This window comes from Mesoplodon bidens (genome assembly GCF_964165515.1).
Source record: "Mesoplodon bidens genome assembly, chromosome: 2".
Lineage (NCBI taxonomy): Eukaryota > Metazoa > Chordata > Mammalia > Artiodactyla > Ziphiidae > Mesoplodon > Mesoplodon bidens.
In genome coordinates, this window is record NC_138177.1 from 146526920 (window position 1) to 146551424 (window position 24505).

At 45.2% G+C, this 24505-nt stretch overlaps 1 protein-coding gene across 1 annotated transcript in view; it reads left to right on the top strand.

The window, feature by feature from the left end:
* Nucleotides 1–24505, top strand: part of AGBL4 (AGBL carboxypeptidase 4) — a gene marked incomplete at both ends in the record, with an annotated part of 1399565 nt that overhangs the window by 1275014 nt on the left and 100046 nt on the right. The window contains one exon of the mRNA XM_081220343.1: nt 16277–16388. Within this exon, the coding sequence (XP_081076469.1) occupies nt 16277–16388 (112 nt within the window). The remainder of the gene's footprint in view (nt 1–16276; nt 16389–24505) is intronic.

Here is a 24505-nt window from a genome sequence, read left to right on the forward strand (position 1 = left end):
CTTCTATGTCACCCCAAAATTCAACTTCCCCACCAGCCACAAGCTGAGCGGGAAGGAAGCTGCCTCCCAGAAGGCACACCAAGTAGAGGAGGGGAGGACAGAATGGACCCTCCCTGCAGGGTCACAGATCCAAACCAGCTGTGCCAGGAGCGCCAGGCCCAACAGTCTCTGCTCCTTGTATCAGGTTGACCCGTCAGATAAGTTCCATCCCCTCCCTTGGGAAGAGGATGCGAGGGGATGGAGACGAAGAGCCGCTCTCCTGATTCCTGGGGACTAAGAGTCCCCATTGGGATTGCAAGCAAAGGGGGGTTTCTCCCAACAACCCCATGAAACTATGAAGTAGGTTTTTATATTATCCTCAGTTTACAGACAAGGAAATTGAAGCACATAGAGTGGTGAACTCACTTGCCCAAGGTCCCATGTGAGGGAGATCCAGGAGTCAAAACCAGAGAGCTGACTCGAAGCCCAAGTGCTCAGCCTCTGAGCTGTGCTGCCTGAACCCCGAGTGAACAGGAGCCCTGAGCCCACTACCAGGTGGTCTGGTGTGGCTAGTGCACACGGTCAGGGCTGCCGCCTATGGTGTAGGTTCACACACTGCACAAAGGCTAAGAGGGCAGGTGGAGGCTGACAAGCCTTGTCACTTGGAGATGTTGCACCAGCCCGCAGAAGGGTGTGCCTTTTTGTAACTAGCTCATAGGACATATAATGTGCAAGCCTTGCATGGTGTACAGGTTGGGGGACATGATGCAAGAAGCTTAAGGAATAAGTTGGGACTAGTTTGTGGAGGACCCTGAGTGTCATACCAAGATGAAACCATAAGACCAGCTAACACATGTATAGCGCTTATGTCAAACAAGACGGTGTCCCCAGCATTTACACGGCTGATCTCACTTAATCCTTTTAACAACCCTCTGAGGTAGACAGAATCCACATTTTGCAGATCAGGGCTGAGGCACAGAGAGGTTAAGCCACCAGCTAATCCATGGGCCCTCCAGGGTCTTACCCAGGCAGTGTGGCTCTGGAGTCCACACTCACAACCTAAGCTGCTTCTCAGGCTCAGACCAGGTGGGCAAGGGTCTTGGCAGCTCCCAGATCTGTGAAGACCTAAAGGACTTTTCTTTCCGTTATGCTTCCTCTGCCTCTTTTCCTTAAAGGAATGGAAATAGCCTTCCTAGCCCCAAGGGCCTGTACTGTACACTCCTTTAGAAAATGTGCCCCCTTGGGCCTTTAAAATGATCCTTTCTACTCTTTGTAAGTGTTCTTACAGAGAGAAAAATAATCCAGTGGTTCTGGAATGGACTTTCAACTCTATCCTTACATAGCTGTGTGACCTTGGCCTCAGTTTCCCCATCTTTGAAATGGGGAGATTAGGTTTTATGAAATCTTAGGTCCTTCTATTCGGTGACTGGCTCTCAAAATCGCTTTAAGCCTCAGGGTGGAAATCCCCCCAAACCTGGGTGTTTGTTGCTGACCAGCAGGAGCCGGAAAGGAAGGGGCTGAAACCCGGAGCAAACAATCTCCACGGGAAGGGAGAGGGCGCTCCAATGACGGTTCTCCTTGTCCACCAGGAATAAGCTCCAGGAGAAAGGGCCCCAGGGAGTCTAGTGTTAGAGATGACCCTTTCCCCAGGTGTGGTCTCATCATCCCCTTCTCCAATCCTACCACCTTACCAGAAGGACCACCACTACAAGGTCAAGACCAGGCTAATCCTTGGAGGTCGGAACCCTGAGTGCTCATCCTGGCTCTGCTATGAAACTTGGGCACGTCCAGGGCCTCCTCCCATGAACATGTAATTTGTGTACTGCGCAAAGGCTTCTGGTCAGGGGCTCAAGGTGAGCTGAGACTCTGCTCCCAACCCCACGTCTGGCCAGAATAAATGACATCATTTTGTACTTCACACATCCAGAAGGGGCACCTGTTTCTAAATTGTCAGCCTGGAGTTGGCGGGGGGGGGGGGCACCTTTTGTCAATTTGCATAAAGGTACCTTTTGTGCTAGGTCCTATTTGAGAGCCAGTTTCCCCATTTAAAAATTAAGGGTGTTGGGACATCACTGGTGGCGCAGTGGTTAAGAATCTGCCTGCCAATGCAGGGGACATGGGTTCGAGCCCTGGTCCTGGAAGATCCCACATGCCGTGGAGCAACTAAGCCCATGTGCCACAACTACTGAGCCTGTGTTCTAGAGCCTGAAAGCCACAACTACTGAAGCCCACCTGCCTAAAGCCCATGCTCTGCAACAGGAGAAGCCACCGCGATGAGAAGCCCACACACCACAACAAAGAGTAGCCCCCGCTCACCACATCTAGAAAAAGCCCACACGCAACAACAAAGACCCAACGCAGCCAAAAATAAATAAATTTATTTAAAAAAAATTAAGGGTGTTGCATCCACCCCTCACCTCACGTGAGTCCCTCTATCAGGCCCTGAGCTGACTCCCAGGGCTGCTAAGAGAGAATAGAGTGATGGTTAAGAACATAGGCTTTAGAGCTGGGCACACCAGGTTCAAGTCCTGCCTCTGTCCCTGGCCCTTGCTGAGCTAGGGGCAAATTACTTAACCTTTCTGTTTATTTCCATTTCTTCAGTTTAACTGCGAGTTGGCTGTGTACCTGACACTGGGCTAACACTGAAGACTCGATGGCAAATGAAATTGATTTAGTCTCTGCCCTCCCAGTGCTTTTAGGTCTTTGAGCAAAACATAAATTTGTCCAAGGTCATAAAACTACTCAGTGGTCGATCTGGGACTCACACCCAAATCCTTCTGAATTGGAACCGATGTAATTATCCATCCTCTTTCTCTGCCTCCACAGCCTGGGTCACATCCTTGCTGTGATCATCTAAGAAGGAATGTGAGGGAAATGCTTTAAATATCTCGATGGTGGTGATGGGGATGTGATTGTTATAATTATCCCTTGTGTGTGTGTTTGAGACAAAGGACACTGCCTGCTCCCCCCTATCTCCACCACAGCAGAGCCCAGCCCACCTGCTAAGCATTTTGCAGGAGCTGTGGATGACAGCTTGTCTGGCATCCTGACACTGGCCAATCAATAGAGCTGGCAGGTGCCTCAGGCCAAGGGCAATTGAATCCCAACCTCTTAGTGGCATTAAATAAAGCAATATTTATTTTGCTTTTGGTGCAAATATACTTAATCCAATGCAGCTCATTGATAATGCTGAAAAACTGCTGCGTTTGAGGGACAATTGCATGCGTGTCCCATACATCTCCACTTGTCAATGCCACCTTTCTAGGAGCACACAGCCCTACCACGCTCAGGAAAAGACTGACCTGGAGGCACCAAACTGCCTTTTTCTCTACCCTTTAGAGGACATGAAAAGGAAATCATAAGGAAAGGAATTAAAGTCATTGCTCTCATTCCAGCTGCCATTATTGCAACAGGGATGAGGCACGATGCCCTTCACAGGATAGAGCTATTTACTTGCCATTTAAATAATGTTCTCTGGAACCATGTATCTCTGCCATTGGGCAGAAGAGAAGGAGAGCAGTACTGGAAGAGCAGACAGAGGAGTAGCCTAGCAACTCTTTCACAGATCACATAGCCTCCTTGTTGGCTGGGGGCACCTCAAAGGGTCACTGGGTTCAGTAAGACCTGGGTTTGAATCCCAGCTCTATATTCTAGTAGCTGTCAAGTGACCTTCTCAAAGTCATATCTCTCTTGGATTTTATTTGCTCATTTATAAAATGGGGATAAATACTACCTACCTCACTTGTCTATTGTGAGAGTGTCTAGCATGTAACAAGTGCTTAAATACTTTTCAAAATATGTCTTCAAGTAATTATCTAAACCTTGTTTACAAACCTTCAGGGTATTTGTTCATGCATTTGCGCATCTATTCAATAATCTATTTATTCAATAGATATATTGAACCTTTTCAGCACCTCAGTCTATAGTAGGGAAGTTGGAGTGGAGGTAGGCAAGATGACACAGATATATTCCCTGGCCTCATTGGGTTCACAGTTTGGAAGAAGAAAGAAAAGATACTCAAGAGTATCTCCAACTCAAGAGGAAGAAGTTGTATATAATCTTGACTTTCATAAATTTGGATTTTCTAGAATGGTCCTAATGTCAAATAGTCAATATTCTTGGTGCCATATATAGCCCCACTCATGTCAGAACATGGGTCCTGATTTTGAGCTCATGCAGAAATTTTACCTTGAAAATAAATAGCAGAATAGTAGAGGACCAAGGAGACACAGGCCCAGAGCAGAGACCCCAGATTTCATACTAAGTGACCCTAAAGTGGCAACTATATGGGTGAGAGCCGGGCGTCTGGAGGCCATCTTGTCCATTCCCCTATCTTTAGGTAGCTGAAACCACTGAAGAGTAAGAACCTGCACCAGCACTGCCTTCCCAGTGCCTATAGCCCAGGGAAGGACACAAACATAAGCACAAGCATAACACTGTTAGAAATGCATAGAATTTCCAAGCTTTCTACTTCCCTCACTTCGCACATACCATGAACTCTGCCTGGAATGCTCTCTCATGTCTTGACTTTGGCAAACTCCCATCTTCTCTTCAAAGCTCTGAGCAATGTGAGAACTCCTAGAGGCAAGGACTGAGTCTGATGCAAATCTCAAATGTTGGGAAATGCATGTAATTAATGTTAAGATATTGGTAACCCTTAACTATTTGACATTTCTTTTAAAACCTGTATCAATCCTTTTTCTAGAATATTTTGTTCTCCTTGTATTTCAACTTCACTTTATTTAAAATATATGCTTCCTCCAAGTTCCTAACTTTGGAGGTAAAGCCCAATTATTGATGCTTTTGAATCACTTAATGAGAGAGCTGGAAGAGTCCTCCATGAGTGAAGTATAACACCCTTGTTTTACAGAGAAGAGCATGGAGTCCATGGGAGGGAGGTGACTTTCCCAAGATGATATAGATATTAGAGGTGAAGCCTGTCCCCCAGTCCCTAGCCAGGCCTCCTGCAACTTTGCTAAGACATTTTCTTCAATAAATAGCATTCTTTCTACTGATAGACTGGTTGCCAATAGAAGCAGTCTTTAAAAATCATCTCAGAAAAACCCAGCACAGGTGCTACTGATTTCAGAGTTCCGCAAATGCTTTAGCTTCTAAAGAGCTCCAGGATTCTTGGGGATTGAGTTGTCTTTGAATCACCATCTATACTCTGCTTTCATCTGTAGGCTGGATCAAGGAGTGGATCTTTCAGGATCTCTCACCAATAACACTTTTCCTTCAGTTTCAAATCTCACTTTTTTGAATCAGAGAGGCTTCCTGGAAGCAGTATGGCCAGGTGTGAAGACCATGGAGCCCAGGGCCAGGACACCAGGATTCCAGTCTGGACCCTGTGGAGTACAGGTTAGGCAACCTTGGAGGGATGGCTTACTTTACCTTCTCTAGCCCTCAGTGCTCCCACTTGAAAAACGGAATCCACCAGTGTGGCTGGATGGTTGTGAGAACTGTGTCATATGAGATAGGAAAATGCTTGGGAAAGAATGAAATGTTCATTCAACAACTAAGTCTTTAAGGTCTACTGTAGTCCAGGCTCTTTGTCAGGCACAGGAGTACAAACACAAATAAGACATCATCCTTGCACTCGAGGAAGTCATGGTCCAGTGGGGAAGACAGACTCAATAATTACTATATCTTGTGCTGTAGCCACTCCAATGTGGGAGCAGTGGATGCCACGGGAGCAGAGGAAAAGCACCCATCCCACATTTGCGGAGAGTAAGTCAGCAAGCCTTCCTGGAGTAGATGATATTTAGGTTTAGACAATTTCAACGTTATCACAGTCACCACCACTGCCACTGTCATCACTGGCTACCATTTATTCAATATTCATTCTGTCTGAGGATTCTGCTGGGCCATTTACAGCCACTAGTTCAGGTATGCAATCCAGAAGGTCGAGGTTGTTATCCTCATTTTACATATGATAAAACAGAAGCCCAGAGGGGTTTTAAAAAAAGAAATTTTAAAAAGGTCACATAGCTCGTAAGGAGTACAGCCAAAACTTAAGCCTAACTGACTCCCAAAGCTTCTGGTCTTCCCAACGTAGCCTCATTGTTCGGTGTGACTCCGTGGGGAAAGACTGAGACTGATGGGTGAAGTCACCAGAAGACAAATTTCAGCTAAAGAGAAGGAAGACTTTCTTAACAGAGCTGTCCGAGAATGGGCTAAGCTGCTTGGGGAGGTGGTGAGTACCAGGTCCTGGAGGTGTCATGGAACAGGCTGGTGACTTGGCCAAGACTTTGTTGAGGACATTCTTGTTTGGAAGAGGGAGAGGTAGGTAAGCTAGCCATCTCAAAGGATATAGTTTATGATTAATTCCTGTCATCAACGACAATGTTCCCTCCCAAATTTTTAGATGCTCAGTGCGGGCTGGAAGAGCTCTCTGGGAACAGCACCCAGACCAATGGTTTTGTCTCCTTGGTAACCAGCCATTGGGAAGTGGGCAATATAGGGGCCTGCTCGAATATTCCATAAATTAGCCCACAGAGCCATATGGTTAGGGACGTTCTCAGTTAAAGAAAACAGGAACTGACTCCGCCACTTAAGCAAAAATGGAATTTATAGGAAGGGGCTTACAGAACAAAGCAGAAGCTGGAAGACCAGACTTGGAAAACAACTAATTAACAGAGTAGCTCTGGAGGGCAGAAAAATTGGCTGTTGGCAGGAATCATCTATCTCTCTTCCACAGTAGCCCTGCTGTATGACCCAACTCCCAACGTGGCATCATCTAGTCCAAATTTAAGTGCTGGACAGAAGTAGCTGTTGCCTGAGTCTGGGTTTCCTGCCACTGCCCTGGATGCCAAGTCATAGGGCCCATCTCTCTTCTGGGGTAAGAGAAAAGGCACCACCACCGTGTCATCGTCTTTTAGTGATGGAGGAACGAACTCTCCCTAATCCTGCCCCATCTAATCACAGAGTTAGATGCTAGGACTTCCCCAAAGAAAATGGGCAAATGCCTACTACATTAAGAGGAAACAGAGCATGGATGTGAACTCAGATCTGCCTGATTTCCAGACTGGGGAGAAAGCCAGGAGGTCATCCCTGACCACTGCTGTCTGCGGCCCACTCCAGCCCCTGATGGACCGCAAACCGATTAGTCTGTGCCACTTATATAGCATATAGCACAAAACAATGATAAAGTACAAGGAAACAACAACATAACATATTTGACCTGCTCTTATCTGCCGGACCCTGGGCTAAATTAAGTGTGTCCTCACTTCATCCTCATAACACAGTCCTGAATTATAAATGTACATAAGCCTGTGAGCAGATCTTCTTTCTCCTGTTAGACTATGTTTCTTGTGAGCACGAAATGTCAGACTGCTTGTAAACCGATCCTGACATCACCCCTTCTCTCAAGCAAGGTGTTTACAACCCTCTGTGCTTCAGTTTCCACATCTGCAAAATGGGAATAATAATAGTACCTCCCTCATAAGGTTGACATAGATAAAGTATTTCACACTTAGTAAAGTACTTAATTCTTGGGACAAAGTAATGTCTGTTGACTGTGACCCCTTGACTGTGAGGATGCTGCTGTGGTAACTGCATATGACTGTTTCTGTCCCCACTCTGCCATCAGTGAGAAGCCAACACCAGCACCCAATTCATCTAAGTATAGCAATGCAAAGACAAAACAGTGAACCTCCATGCCGGGCACTCGAGGCCCTTACATTTCCCCTCCCACTCCCTTTACAGCTCACCATCACCACCTCTTCACTACATACATACATAGTACTCTATGATTCAGTCAAATCAAATTGTCCACCATTCCCCCAATAGCCTGGGTGGCTTCACAGTTCCTTTCTTTGCTTGCACTTTTCCTTCTGCCTCCAACACCTAGAAAAATTCTATTCATTCAGCAAGACCCAACTCAAATGGTTTTTCCTCAGTGAAGCCTTTCCCTATGTGTCCCCACGAGACATTAGTTATTCTCCCACAGGGTTCCCAGCCAGCTTACTTTAAGTGATGGGGGAAATTATTATTATTTACTCCCCAGCAACACCCCAACCACCTTGAAGGAGGGGTCCTCAGTAGAATCCTTTATTTTTCTGAGTAAGATGAGCAGTGGGGATGTAAATGTAACAAGCTGAGAGGGGGTTGAGTTTTATTACTTAAGGAAATAGAGGGGGTGGGAAAATAAGTAGGGATGGGTAAAATAGTAAAATAAGATGGGATGGAAGAGATAGAAAAGGGGGACAATTTGGGCAAAGAAGGGGGGACAGTTTGGCAAAAAGTTCATCAGTTTTGAATCTGGTTAAAAATCTGCGAGGAGGTGGACTTAGAGAGCAAGATTTCAGACTTCTCGCCCTTTTCCTCTTTTTACAACAAATTATCCCAAATTGAGGAGGTGGACTTGGAGAGCAAGATTTTTGATTTTCCCCCCTGCTCTCTTTTTGTGAAAGTGTATGTGTATTCTTTTGTGTAAGATTCTCTCTGTATAGCTTTGCTTCCACCATATGTCCCAGGGTTCTATCTGTCCGTTTTTTTTCAATAATTACTTTTTAATTTTAATAACGCTACTATATTTCATACTTTATTCTATTTTACTTTACCTGCTCTTTCTTTTTTTCCTACCTTCCCTTCCTCCCTCCCTCCCTCCCTCCGCACCTCCGTTCTTTCTTTCTTTCCTTCCTCCCTCGCTCCCACTCTCCTTCCTTTCACTTTCTTTTTCTTTCCTTCCTCCCTCCCTCCCTCCCTCCTGTATTTCTTTCTTTCTTTCTTTCTTTCTTTCCTTCCTCCCTCCCTCCCTCCCTTCTTCCTTTCACTCTTTCTTTTTCTTTCCTCCCTCCCTCCCTCCCTCCTTTCTTTCTTTCTTTCCAACCTTCCTCCCTCCCTCCCTCCTTTCTTTCTTTCATTCTTCCTTCCTTCCTTTCTTTCCTTCTTCCTTTCTTTCTCTCTCTCTTTCTTTCTTCTACTAATTCTTTCTTTCTACTTTTTCTCCCTTTTATTCTGAGCCGGGTAGATGAAAGGCTCTTGGTGCTGCAGCCAGGAGTCAGTGCTGTGCCTCTGAGGTGGGAGAGCCAACTTCAGGACACGGGTCCACAAGAGACCTCCCAGCTCCACATAATATCAAGCGGCGAAAATCTCCCAGAGATCTCCATCTCAACACCAGCACCCAGCTTCAGTCAATGACCAGCAAGCTACAGTGCTGGTAACCCTATGCCAAGCAACTAGCAAGGCAGGAACACAATGCCACCCATTAGCAGAGAGGCTGCCTAAAAACATAATAAGGCCATAGGCACCCCAAAACACACCACCAGACGTGGACCTGTCCACCAGAAAGATCGAGCCTCAACCACCAGAACACAGGCACTAGTCCCCCCCACCAGAAAGCCTACACAACCTACTGAAACAACCTTAGCCACTGGGGACAGACACCAAAAACAACAGGAACTACGAATCTGCAGCCTGCAAAAAGGAGACCCCAAACACAGTAAGATAAGCAAAATGAGAAGACAGAAAAACACACAGCAGGTGAAGGAGCAAGATAAAAATCTACCAGACCTAACAAATGAAGAGGTAATAGGCAGTCTACCTGAAAAAGAATTCAGAATAATGATAGTAAAGATGATCCAAGATTCTATTTCCAAGATCCAAAATCTTGGAAATAGAATAGACAAAATGCAAGAAACAGTTAACAAGGACCTAGAAGAACTAAAGATGAATTAAGCATCAATTAAAAACACAATAAATGAAATGAAAAATACTCTAGATGGGATCAATAGCAGAATAACTGAGGCAGAAGAACGGATAAGTGAGGTGGAAGATAAAATAGTGGAAATAACTGATGCAGAGCAAAATAAAGAAAAAAGAATGAAAAGAACAGAGGACAGTCTCAGAGACCTCTGGGACAACATTAAACGCACCAACATTCGAATTATAGGGGTTCCAGAAGAAGAAGAGAAAAAGAAAGGGACTGAGAAAATATTTGAAGAGATTATAGTTGAAAACTTCCCTAATATGGGAAAGGAAATAGTTAATCAAGTCCAGGAGGCACAGAGAGTCCCATACAGAATAAATCCAAGGAGAAATACGCCAAGACACATATTAATCAAACTGTCAAAAATTAAACACAAAGAAATCATATTAAAAGCAGCAAGGGAAAAAAAACAAATAACACACAAGGGAATCCCCATCAGGATAACAGCTGATCTCTCAGCAGAAACTCTACACGCTGGAAGGGAGTGGCAGGACATACTTAAAGTGATGAAGGAGAAAAACCTGCAACCAAGATTACTCTACCCAGCAAGGATCTCATTCAGATTTGATGGAGAAATTAAAACATTTACAGACAAGCAAAAGCTGAGAGAGTTCAGCACCACCAAACCAGCTTTACAACAAATGCTAAAGGAACTTCTCTAGGCAAGAAACACAACAGAAGGAATATACCTACAATAACGAACCCAAAGCAATTAAGGAAATGGGAATAGGAACATACATATCAATAATTACCTTAAATGTAAATGGACTAAATGCTCCCACCAAAAGACATAGACTGGCTGAATGGATACAAAAACAAGACCCATATATACGCTGTCTACAAGAGACCCACTTCAGACCTAGAGACACATACAGACTGAAAGTAAGGGGATGGAAAAAGATATTCCATGCAAATGGAAATCAAAAGAAAGCTGGAGTAGCAATTCTTATATCAGACAAAATAGACTTTAAAATAAAGACTATTAGAAGAGACAAAGAAGGACACTACATAATGATAAAGGGATCGATCCAAGAAGAAGATATAACAATTGTAAATATTTATGCACCCAACATAGGAGCACCTCAATACATAAGGCAAATACTAACAGCCATAAAAGGGGAAATCGACAGTAACACAATCATAGTAGGGGACTTTAACACCCCACTTTCACCAATGGACAGATCATCCAAAATGAAAATAAATAAGGAAACACAAGCTTTAAATGATACATTAAACAAGATGGACTTAATTGATATTTATAGGACATTCCGTCCAAAAACAACAGAATACACATTTTTCTCAAGTGCTCATGGAACATTCTCCAGGATAGATCATATCTTGGGTCCCAAATCAAGCCTTGGTATATTTAAGAAAATTGAAATTGTATCAAGTATCTTTTCCGACCACACTGCTATGAGACTAGACATCAATTACAGGAAAAGATCTGTAAAAAATACAAACACATGGAGGCTAAACAATACACTACTCAATAATGAAGGGATCACTGGAGAAATCAAAGAGGAAATAAAAAAATACCTAGAAACAAATGACAATGGAGACACGACGTCCCAAAACCTATGGGATGCAGCAAAAGCAGTTCTAAGGGGGAAGTTTATAGCAATACAGTCCCACCTTAAGAAACAGGAAACATCTCGAGTAAACAACCTGACCCTGCACCTAAAGCAATTAGAGAAAGAAGAACAAAAAAACCCCAAAGTTACCAGAAGGAAAGAAATCATAAAGATCAGATCAGAAATAAATGAAAAAGAAATGAAGGAAACGATAGCAAAGATCAATAAAACTAAAAGCTGGTTCTTTGAGAAGATAAACAAAATTGACAAACCATTAGCCAGACTCATCAAGAAAAAAAGGGAGAACACTCAAATCAATAGAATTAGAAATGAAAAAGAAGTAACAACTGACACTGCAGAAATACAAAAGATCATGAGTGATTACTACAAGCAACTCTATGCCAATAAAATGGACAACCTGGAAGAAATGGACAAATTCTTAGAAATGCACAACCTGCCAAGACTGAATCAGGAAGAAATAGAAAATATGAATAGACCAATCACAAGCACTGAAATTGAAACTGTGATTAAAAATCTTCCAACAAACAAAAGCCCAGGACCAGATGGCTTCACAGGTGAATTCTATCAAACATTTAGAGAAGAGCTAACACCCATCCTTCTCAAACTCTTCCAAACAATTTCAGAGGAAGGAACACTCCCAAACTCATTCTACGAGGCCACCATCACCTTGATACCAAAACCAGGCAAGGATGTCACAAAGAAAGAAAACTACAGGCCAATATCACTGATGAACATAGATGCAAAAATCCTCAACAAAATACTAGCAAACAGAATCCAACAGCACATTAAAAGGATCATACACCATGATCAAGTGGGGTTTATTCCAGGAATGCAAGGATTCTTCAATATATGCAAATCGATCAATGTGATACACCATATTAACAAATTGAAGGAGAAAAACCATATGACCAACTCAATAGATGCAGAGAAAGCTTTCGACAAAATTCAACACCCATTTATGATAAAAACCCTGCAGAAAGTAGGCATAGAGGGAACTTTCCTCAACATCATAAAGGCCATATATGACAAACCCACAGCCAACATTGTCCTCAATGGTGAAAAACTGAAACCATTTCCACTAAGATCAGGAACAAGACAAGGCTGCCCACTCTCACCACTCTTATTCAACCTAGTTTTGGAAGTTTTAGCCACAGCAATCAGAGAAGAAAAGGAAATAAAAGGAATCCAAACTGGAAAAGAAGAAGTAAAGCTGTCACTATTTGCTGATGACATGATACTATACATAGAGAATCCTAAAGATGCTACCAGAAAACTACTAGAGCTAATCAATGAATTTGGTAAAGTAGCAGGATACAAAATTAATGTACAGAAATCTCTGGCATTCCTATACACTAATGATGAAAAATCTGAAAATGAAATCAAGAAAACACTCCCATTTACCACTGCAACAAAAAGAATAAAATATCTAGGAATAAACCTACCTAAGGAGACAAAAGACCTATATGCAGAAAATTATAAGACACTGATGAAAGAAATTAAAGATGATACAAATAGATGGAGAGATATACCATGCTCCTGGATTGGAAGAATCAATATTGTGAAAATGACTCTACTACCCAAAGCAATCTACAGATTCAATGCAATCCCTATCAAACTACCATTGGCATTTTTCACAGAACTAGAACAAAAAATTTCAAAATTTGTTTGCAAAAAGAAAAGACCCCGAATAGCCAAAGCAATCTTGAGAACGAAAAATGGAGCTGGAGGAATCAGGCTCCCTGACTTCAGACTATACTACAAAGCTACAGTAATCAAGACAGTGTGGTACTGGCACAAAAACAGAAAGATAGATCAATGGAACAGGATAGAAAGCCCAGAGATAAACCCACGCACATATGGTCAGCTTAGCTTTGATAAAGGAGGCAGGAATGTACAGTGGAGAAAGGACAGCCTCTTCAATAAGTGGCGCTGGGAAAACTGGACAGGGACATGTAAAAGTATGAGATTAGATCATTCCCTAACACCATACACAAAAATAAGCTCAAAATGGATTAAAGACCTAAATGTAAGGCCAGAAACTATCAAACTCTTAGAGGAAAACATAGGAAGAACACTCTATGACATAAATCACAGCAAGATCCTTTTGGACCCACCTCCTAGAGAAAAGGAAATAAAAACAAAGATAAACAAATGGGACCTAATGAAACTTCAAAGCTTTTGCACAGCAAAGGAAACCATAAACAAGACCAAAAGACAACCTTCAGAATGGGAGAAAATATTTGCAAATGAAGCAACTGACAAAGGATTAATCTCCAAAATTTATAAGCAGCTCATGCAGCTCAATAGCAAAAAAACAAACAACCCAATCCAAAAATGGGCAGAAGACTTAAATAGGCATTTCTCCAAAGAAGATATACAGACTGCCAACAAACACATGAAAGAATGCTCAACATCATTAATCATTAGAGAAATGCAAATCAAAACTACAATGAGATATCATCTCACACCAGTCAGAATGGCCATCATCAAGAATTCTAGAAACAATAAATGCTGGAGAGGGTGTGGAGAAAAGGGAACACTCTTGCGCTGCTGGTGGGAATGTGAATTGGTACAGCCACTATGGAGAACAGTATGGAGGTTCCTTAAAAAACTACAAATAGAACTACCATATGACCCAGCAATCCCACTACTAGGCATATACCCTGAGAAAACCATAATTCAAAAAGAGACATGTACCAAAATGCTCATTGCAGCTCTATTCACAATAGCCCATAGCTGGAAACAACCTAAGTGTCCATCATCGGATGAATGGATAAAGAAGATGTAGTACATATATACAATGGAATATTACTCAGCCATAAAAAGAAACAAAACTGAGCTATTTATAATGAGGTGGATAGACCTAGAGTCTGTCATACAGAGTGAAGTAAGTCAGAAAGAGAAAGACAAATACCATATGCTAACACATATATATGGAATTTAAAAAAAAAATGTCATGAAGAACCTAGGGGTAAAACGGGAATAAAGACACAGACCTACTTGAGAATGGACTTGAGGATATGGGGAGGGGGAAGGGTAAGCTGTGACAAAGCGAAAGAGAGACATGGACATATATACACTACCAAACGTAAGGTAGATAGATAGTGGGAAGCAGCCGCAGAGCACAGGGAGATCAGCTCGGTGCTTTGTGACTGCCTGGAGGGGTGGGATGGGGAGGGTGGGAGGGAGGGAGATGCATGAGGGAAGGGATGTGGGAACAGATGTATATGTATGACTGATTCACTTTGTTATAAAGCAGAAACTAATTTAAAAAAATCTGCGAAGAGCAGAATTTTATCCTATAGGTGAAGGAGAACCATAGACGAATCTTTTTTTTTTTGCGGTACACGGGCCTCTCACTGCTGTGGCCTCTCCCGCTGTGGAGCACAGGCTCCAGACGCGCAGGCCCAGCGGCCATGGCTCACGGGCCCAGCCGCTCCGCGGCATGTGTGATCCTCCCGGACTGGGACACGAACCCGTCTCCCGCGTCGGCAGGCGGGCTCTCAACCTCTGCGCCACCAGGGAAGCCCCCATAGATGAATCTTGATCAAGAAGGCAAGATTGTCAGATCTGTATGGGAGACATTCTGGGGACAGGAAGAGGATGGATGCGGTAATTTGAGTTGTGAGCAAGAACAGGGTTTCTGAAGTTGTCCCTCAGCGTGGGCTGGCCTGGAGAAAGCCTACAGTGTGCAAAGGCCCAGCAGATGGAAGTGTGGGCCCAGAGACCTGGGGGTCGTACATCTTTCCAAGGACAAGCAAGGCTTTGAATTGATCTGGAGGAAAAAAGGGAAGGAAGAGGGATAGGAGGAGACCAGAGGTCACAGTCCCACTTGCCCTGGTGAAGTAATTAATGTGCCAGTGGGAGATTGTGGAGAAGGTGGGAAGGGTAGCCCTCACTGAGCAGGTGACCTGTGAGCAAAGACTCGCACTAAGTGAGAACGAATCACTCAGCTATCTGGAGGAAGAGGCTTCCAGGCAGAGGGGACAGCCTGTACAAGAGCCCCAGGGCTGGAAGCACTCAGTTTGTTGGAGGAACAGTAAGAGGCCAGAACTTGGCCCAGAACAAGCAGGAGTGACCGTGTTAGGAGCTGAAGTCAGAGGAGATAACGGGTGGACCACATGGGCACTTGTAGCTGGCGGTAGGGACTTTGGCTCTTACTCTGCATCTAGCAGAGAACCATCTGAGCAGAGAAGGGACACCATCAGACTTATGTTTTAATAGGATCACCCTGGGTGCTGTGTGGAAAAGGGGGAGGGTATGTAGGGTGAGAGGTGGGGTAGGATGATGCAAGGGTGGAAACAAGACCAGGTAAGAGATTATTACAATACTCCAGACCTTGGTCCAAGCTCAAGGTGATAGCAGTGGAGGTGATAAAAAGTGCTGGGGAGGGGCTTCCCTGGTGGCGCAGTGGTTGAGAGTCTGCCTGCCGATGCAGGGGACATGGGTTCGTGCCCCGGTCTGGGAAGATCCCACATGCCACGGAGCGGCTGGGCCCATGAGCCATGGCCGCTGAGCCTGCGCGTCCAGAGCCTGTGCTCCGCAAAGGGAGAGGCCACAACAGTGAGAGGCCCGCGTACAGCAAAAAAAAAAAAAAAAAAATAGTGCTGGGTTTTGAGTATATTTTGAAGGTAGACACAATGGATTGGCTGTGGGTGTGAGACAGAGAGGAACAGTGGGGAAATCGATGCTTTCAGCCTGAGCCTTCCTTCTGGCCCTGTATTGGAGATGCGCATGCATCTATGGTCTCAGGGTATGGACAATGAAGTGAGACTGCTCTGCAGAAATATGTTTGAACCTCTCTGTGACTCAGTTTCTTCTTCTGTAAAGCAGGAATTATAATAATAGTGACCTCATAGGGTTGTTGAAAGTGACTAAATTAATACGTGTAAAATGCTCAGCACTGTCTCTGGCAAAAAACAAACAAACAAACACGTGCTAGGTAACTGACGTAATGACTGCTCCTGTACTGACTCTGTCTTTGGGTACTGCCTAGGTGCTCTCTGATGGGGTTCGACCTGAACCGTCACTGGCTGGATCCCTCTCCATGGGCCCACCCCACCCTGCATGGGGTGAAACAGCTCATCATTCAGATGTACAACGACCCAGTGAGTAACTGAACCCCCTCAGCAGCTGCTGGTCTTATGGCTTGATCTGGGAAAGGGCAGTGTTGTACTGGGAAAGCCCACTAGGACCTGCAAAGTAGGAATTCACGGTCAAAACCCGGGAGGGACTAGGCCTGCTGGTCTCTTCTCTGACTTGGACAAGGGCCTCCCCACCCCTCATGAATACTGGCTTCAGTTGTGGAAATCTCATGGGGTGGAGGAAATACACCGGAGCACATTTCTCAGGGTTCTTGGGTTACAAGCGAAAGAAATACAACTTGAACCAGTTTACACAGAATAGAGAATTTTTTAGAAGAGTCCCAGAGCCTCATATACAGTTGAAGACTGTAGCCTGGCCTCCTACATCTCTAGGGAGCTTGTGTCAACTGTCATGTCCAGTGATTCCCCCACTAGAGAGTGACTCACTCTCATATTCTAGTTCCAGTTCCAAGAGGGACTGGAGTTCCTCTGGGCAGGAACTGGAGGACACGGCCACCTCTGGGCAGGGCAACTGTGGGCCAAGAGGCAAGGGTATGTAAGGACAGGACAGCCTCGCTGGAATCATGTAGTTGACCTTGGGGTGTGTGATGGTAGTGATGTATCTGTTCGTAGAGAAGAGAGCCTGCTATTCCAGAAAGAAAGGGAATGGGGATGTGCACACTGAGTTTGCTCGCAGGGACACAACTTTGTGAGAAATAGGAGAAGACATTGGGGTTTCATAGCTTAGAGAAGAAAGGAGGCCGACCACCATCATTCTCTCTGAAGAGTTACGAAGGAGGATAGTCAGACATCTTCCAGGTGGAGGCCAAAGCAAGAGGTAAGGTCTATAGAGAAATAAAACTTCTTAACCATTAGAGCTGCCTGAGGATGGAGTGGGTGTGTGACCTGTGAACTTGGCGTTACTAAAAGTGTTCAACTTGAAGCTAAATGACACTGTCAAGAATAGTGCATAGAGGAGACTCAATTGTTTGGAAGACATTATAGTGAGACTACATCTGAGTGAGTCTCTTCCAACATTGATGACTGTGATTTATGACCCCTTGACTGCCATCGGGTGACAGACAGTGATTGCTAAGACAGCAAAGATCCCAGAGTTGGGGTATTTCAGTGATGCACCCGTGTACCTCATTCTATTCACTCTCTTTGAAGATACCAATAAGAATATCCTAAATTAAAGAGCAATATGTATTGACCAGGCAGAATTGTGTACATAAAAACAAATGTATATATTAGAGCAAGGATTAACGAAAAAGTAAGTAAGTTCTTAGGTGCAAAGTAGTTATCTCAACTCAACTGCCATCTTTGTCTTCCTCTGTGAGCTTTGCTTCCCTAGGTCTTTTTATAACCCAGTTGCTGTCAGGGCTTACATAGCCATAGCTTTAGTATATCTGATTCCTTCTCAAATTCATCCCTCCTTGTCTACAAAAGAAGGTGTTAGCTATACTCTCCAAACCCCGTTATTACCCTGAACTTTTGATCCATCCTGACCACCTTTCCTGGCAGAGAAATGCTGCTTCTGAATTGCTCAGGAGGTGTCTGTTGTCAGCTGGGTTCTGTCCCCCCGACCACGGTGTTAACTGTAGTTTCCCTGATAGAATCATGATACCTCCTTCTTCTACCACCTTCTTAATTAAAAGAGGACAGCCCCTACATTTTTTCTGATCTGGCTGATAATAGCTATTCAATAACTATTTGTTGAGTTGCATTGGATTGAACATGGCAAATCCTGTTATGCCCACTGTATTATGGTTTATAGATACTAAAGAGCCATTCACAGAGGGGACAACGAGGCACGATCAAAGAAAAGACACGAGACAGGAGAAGTGACAGAGTGGGGGCCTCAGAACAAAGTGGTGTTTTAGATGAATCCCCGAGGAGAGAACTGGGGGAGGAACAGAAAGGGGGGCGTCAAGTTTGCTGAAGAGAAGAGGCATCAGCCTGCCGTTGCCATCATCAATCTGAAGTCATTGATTTGCTCCCAGGCAACTGGGCACTCGATCCTGTTCCAGAATACAGATCAGGCAAGGCCGAGTTTCAGAGGTATTAGGATATTCTTTGTGCCATGATTAGATTGATCATCACCTGGTCTGACCTTAGTAAACACACTTGGATGCTGAGTGAGTTGTGGGAGATGCCTTCTTCCTGAAAGTCCACTCCTTTACGCCCCAAGCAAGGATGTGGAGCACTAACATCAGAGCCAAGCTGACCTGGACCAGGACCCCGGATCCCTCCATCTCTTCCTCTCTTCCCCACACCCCTGCCCAGAATCTTACTCCATTCTTTCCTTTCTTTTTCCACAAATATTTATCAAGTAGTTTCTAACTACCAGGCATTGTATTCGTAATAGTGAACAAAACCCTAACTCTTACAATCTAGTGGGAGAAGAAGCATTAAACAAGTAAATACTGATAAATATAGATTTACAAATTGTGTCAAGGGTTACCAAAAGAATGTACAAAGTGTGATCTGTAGAAAGGATGGTTAAAAGTTTCGGCTTGCCCAGGGCAGTTCTGGTTTCTACCCATTGTCCTGGAGTATTTATTAATTACTTCCTTCCACTCTTAAAAGCATCCCTGTTTGGATGACAAATTACACTATCTCTCTACCTAGAAGCTATGTGAGGGACTTCCCTGGTGGTCCAGTGGGTAAGACTCCTCCTTCTCCCAATGCAGGGGGCTCGGGTTCGATCCCTGGTCAGGGAACTAGATCCCACATGCAGGCCACAACTAAGAGTTCTCATGCTGCAACTAAGAAGCCTGCATGCCACAACTAAGAGTCTGCATGCCACAACTAAAGATCCCACAGGCTGCAACGAAGATCCCACGTGCCACAACTAAGATCTGGTGCAGCCAAACTAAATAAATAATTTTTTTTAAAGGAAGAAACATCAGAGGTGTTTTTACAAAAGCTATGTGAAAGCACCTAACACAGTACCGGGTGTGTACCAGATCCTCAACAAACATTATTTGTATCCCATTCAAATTCACATTTGACTTCAAGAGTCAGTGTGCCCAGCTGTAAACACCGCAGTGCCCCAGGCATCTGCCCTAATAGCATTAAATGCGTTCTTCACCGTCACAGACATCATCAGAATCACTCAACCCCAGAGCTATCTAAACTGCCAGGACAGCTTCTGACCTTGTTTCTAAATGCTCACAGCCTCACACCTTCCATCCTGGTGGCCTTCTGCTCACAGGATCAGCAAGCAGAGAATCAGAAAGACCCTTGCTGATGGGCAGGGTCTATATCTGTGAGCATTGTTGTTCCTAAAAGAACTGGTGAGGGAGGAACCTCTTGCTGGGTGCTGTGAATAGTCAGAGCTGGTGTCTACCTTAAGGGGTCCACAACCTGGTGGAAATAGCCATTTACAGACAGTTATTCTAGGTGCATTTGTGGAGGGAGGCACAGGGGTGGTGGGAGCCATAGAAGGAGCTGAGGCCAGGAAGCCACACCTGAGCTGATGTGTGAGGGATGCTCAGGGCAGGGAGGGCTTTTCCAGGCAGAGGAGGCATCTGAACATCTGCCTTGAGATGGAGGCACCCTCGGGAGGCTGCAAGTCGTTCAGTGTGGCTGGTGCTGAGGACAGACAGAGGGGCAGAAGAGGGGCTGTGATATAGGGCTTTGGTAGAATAGATTTGGACTTTATTCTCGTGGAAACGGGGAGCCACTGAAGGATTTTAAGCAGGGAAGTAACAGGATCAGTTTTGCATTTCAGAAAGATCCCACTGGTGCCTAGAAGGACATGGATTCAGAGGGTGCCAGGCTAGAGGCTGGGGACCATTAGAACCTGCTGCTCGGGGCGGAGAGGAGGGGGAGTCTGGAGATATTACAGAGGGAGACACGAGCGACTGTGGCTAATGGGAGAGGAAGGAGTCCTGCATGATGCCCATGGTTTGGCTTGGACAGTGGAGTGGAGGGGGTGCCCTTCCTGAGATGGGAACCCAGGAGGGCCAGTAAGCGTGGGGCAAAGCTTCAGATGTGCTGGTGCTGAGGGGGAGCGGCAGTGAACCTCCTGGAATGAGCCCTCTGTGCCCTCACCTGGCGACGAGGGCCTGCTGTCTTCACGTTGATGATGGTGTTGACTTCAAAGCTGTTTTCCTAGCCCTGTGCTCACTACACCCTCCACCCCTCTCCGGGACTTGGATATTAAACGATGATCTTGACAAAGGAGCCTTTAACCACTGGATCTCAGATACAAAGCGTTTAATGCCCCACTTCCAGGACAGCTCCCTGTGGGTAGTGTGACCCTTGTTTACCAGTTGTGATTGATTGTCCCGCAGGGCAGGGTCTGTCTGATTCAGTCCCCAGTGCCCAGAAGGGACCTGGCTCTGAGCAGGCACTCCATGTAAATGCCGAGCAAATGATGAAGCAAACCCAGAGCCTCCGTGACTTGGTTTTTATGAGTGTCCTGATAAAAAAGAGCGACTGGACCACAGACCCCCTCCCCCATCTCACCTTCCCCTCAGAGTGTCCTGGATTCTGCTGCCACCATTGCTATGCCCTCCTTAAGGCTCTGGTTTGTGCACACAAACCCTTTCCTTGGTTTCCCTGCAACCTGCTGAGATTGTCCTAAACTCCCAGAGACAGAACCTGAGAGTTTAGGACAATCTCTGCAGGTTACCTTGTGCAAGACCCTTGGGTAACCTCAGAGTTACAGAGATTAATGGGGCAGGATGTCAGACCAGGAAAAGCTCACAATCTGATGGGAAGGCCAGACCCTCATGGACAATTTTAATCCAAGGCAGTGAGGAAGGTGAGCAGAGAAAATGTAGCGCTTTGGAAACGTGGGGCTGGGGGAGATTAATCCAGTGTGTGTGTGTGTGTGTGTGTGTGTGTGTGCATGCGTGCATGCGCGCGCACGCATGCACGCACACGTGCTTGCGTCCCCGGGGGGATCCAAGGAAGTTTTTTCAAGGAATTTGGGCTGGACCTTTAGGAATGGGAAATATTTTATCAGGTGGCTATGGTTTAGGGACAAGGGAGGTGACGGGAAAGGGGAGAGGGCTTTCCAGGGCAAGCTGAGCCACAGAATGGAGGTGGGAGGGCTCAGCTGCTGGGGTGGGTATGCAGCATATACAACAGGGCAGCTGTGAGGAAGCTCATGGGCAAGGAATGTGGCTTCTTCCTGTGGTCCAATGCTCTCTTCTCATTAAAATCAAAGTCTTAGGCCCTTTTTTAATCTGATTTTTAATTGAAGTGTAATAACTGTAAAAAAATTAAGGCAGTGGAACAAAATGCTGCTTGTCGGGAATTTTGTGGCACACAAGCTCTCTCAGTCTTGAGAATCAGTACCATCACTGAAGAGCCATCAAAACCGCTTGAGCGAGGGAGAGAGATCGATGAATAAATAGTACTTCAGTCCATTCCGTCCCCCAGTCTAGAAACCCTAGAGACATCCTAAAATTTAAATCCACCTGAGGCTCTCTCCCCTGCTTAAAACCTTCCAATGACTCCCCATTACTGGTGGGATAAAGGCCAACGTCCCTGACATGCTATTCAAGGACGTGCCCTGTGTGTATCCAGGGCGGAGCACAGAACACGGCACCAGAGAGAATATTATGTTGAATGATAGATGCTTTAGAAAGTGACTAGGTCTGCAATGTGGAGACTAAGAGGAAGAAGAGTGCCTGATAGGCACTGATGCCAGGGGTCCAGGTGAAAGATGATGAGACCCGAACTTGAGCATGGCCAGGGCTGCTGCCAAGGAGGATGCCCAGGAACGGACATGGGAGGTGAATGCGTCCCCTCCTGCCCTCTCCTTGGCCCCGTGAGTCCCTCAGAGCCCAAGGCTGCTTTGTTGAGAAGTCTCTATGCTCTGGGGTGATTCCCTGCCTTTTCCTAGAGGAGAAAGGCCTGTGTTGCTATAACAACTCAGCTGCAGCTCTTTTGCACAGATCCGTTTCCTTAAATCATTTAAGGAAAATTAGCTGCCATAACAACACGGAGCAGTTTTTCAAACAGAGCAACACAGGGCTGGGGTTTTTTCCTTGCTCGCCTCCTGTAATCCTCAAGATAAACTGCTCTCTTTCTGTCAGATAAATAAATAAATTATCACACATTTATGTGCAAACAGAGTGGTCGGCGACATGGTTGGATGACACACGCAGGACAAGCACTCATTCACACGACACAAAAAACACACACACACAACATAGAAATATGCAGAAAATGCACATGTTCACATACATAGATCAGAAAATATTTTTATGTAAAAACATAAGCATGGTAAGTAAGAGATAGACACAAACAAGTATATGGTTATACACAGTCACACAAAGGATAGGTACACAAACATATAGCCAGCACAGTTTCACATTCAGTTAAAAAAGAAGGAAATGGCCCATGAGGTCTGTTCTTAGGGTGAACAGAGGTTTCTCTGGTCACCAGACCAGAAGGCTCTGAGATGGTGCCTCTCACTAGAATCCACAGGGCACCTGCATGTTTGCACCTGACAGTCTGTGGGGAGAACCCTGCTGGTGGAAGGGTAAGTCCACCTGGGGAAGGACGGGCGTACCGGGGAGAAGGTTGGAGGAGTCCCATCCGCATCCCATACACACACTTAGGAGGAAACCAGGAGAGCAAGAGGCACAGCCACGGCATCTGGGGTGGGATAATTCTTGGCCCCCACGGCAGGATGTTTATCCGTCCCTAGGAGCAGGCTGTGCCACCCCAGCTGAAAACCACATCCCCAGGGCATTTGCAAACCGTCTCACCAAGGCCTCAGGAACTTTGGAATCTGGATAATGGGTTCCCAGATTTTTGTTTCATCCCCACATCTATGACTTTATTATCCCAGAGGTCCCCTGCAGGGAGAAGCTAAAACTATGTGGGCTGATCTTTGTGGCAGCAAGAGGGCCTTGCGGGGAATGTAACCTCCCCATCAGAGTGGCTGAACCATGGATTTGCTTGGTGCTCTTAGGGAAGTGTCTCTTCCCCTCTCTGGGCCTTCATTTCCCCCTATCTGTACACTGTAGGGATTGAAGGATGATCTCCACAGGGCCCTTCTGGCTCCAAGTCTGTGTCATCTTGGAGTTGTTTCTTGGTTGTGTACGCTCCACTGCTGGGCAGGATTTCATGACAAGGCATAAAAGTTCTGGCTGCTGCAGGGAAGCACAGGAAGCATCCCCAGAGTGAACGCCTGTGAAGGTGACAAGCACATGGCAGAAGCTCCATAAATGTCAGTTTCCTGAGCCTCGGTGTGCCCATCTGCTAAAGGGAAGAACAGTCCCTGACCTGTTTACCTCGCAAGTTGGAGAGAGACACCCCATTATATGAACATGAAGCGTTTTGTAAAGGTGAGGAAGGATTATTGCCGTGGGGCAGCATGGAGAGGAATTCCCTGTGGAAATGTCCAGACCGCCCCAGCTGCTAAAGGTTTCAAGAGGAGTAGGTGCAATGCACTCACACCTCTACCATAGATCACACATGTGGGTCTACTCCAATGTTTTTTTCCACTCCTAACAGCAAGGTCCAGGAAATCAGTAAATAGCCACCAGGGGAAAGGTTCAATATGGAAATAAAGGCTGGAAGTAAATGTGATATTGTACAGGGGTCTCTGAGAACACAGGGTGCTCTGAGTTCATGCAATTTTTACAGATTTTCCTACAACAGTTTGAGATGGTTTATGAAACTTTAAGGAATTTTAAGAGAAATCATTACTTTTCTAAAGGGCAACTTCACCCTATGATAAAAGGTGTGGTTTTTCTACCTCTCTAGATTATAGCTTTGACTCTGGCAGCGAGCAGGGTGGATAGATGGAGCTCTCATGTCAGAGCAATATTCCTGTCAAGCTGGTTGTTTCCTTCAATTTCTCTAACATCTTTTCATGAAAGATTATGGATGCCTCTCACCAACTAACTAGATACATACTGTTTCAACTGCATGGGGACCAGCAAAGCTTCTAGAAGTTTCCCTCTGAGTCAGGTCAGTTAAGCTCTCTGTGTCTTATTTTCCCTATCTGTAAATTGGGATCAACAATGCCCATCTCATGAGAGTTCTCTCAGGATAAGATAATATGTATATAAATAACACTCAGTAGTAGGTATATTAAAAATGGAGCTATTGAGATTTTATGCATTTCGTCATTACAGCACTTACCTCACTGTCCCCAACCCCACCTT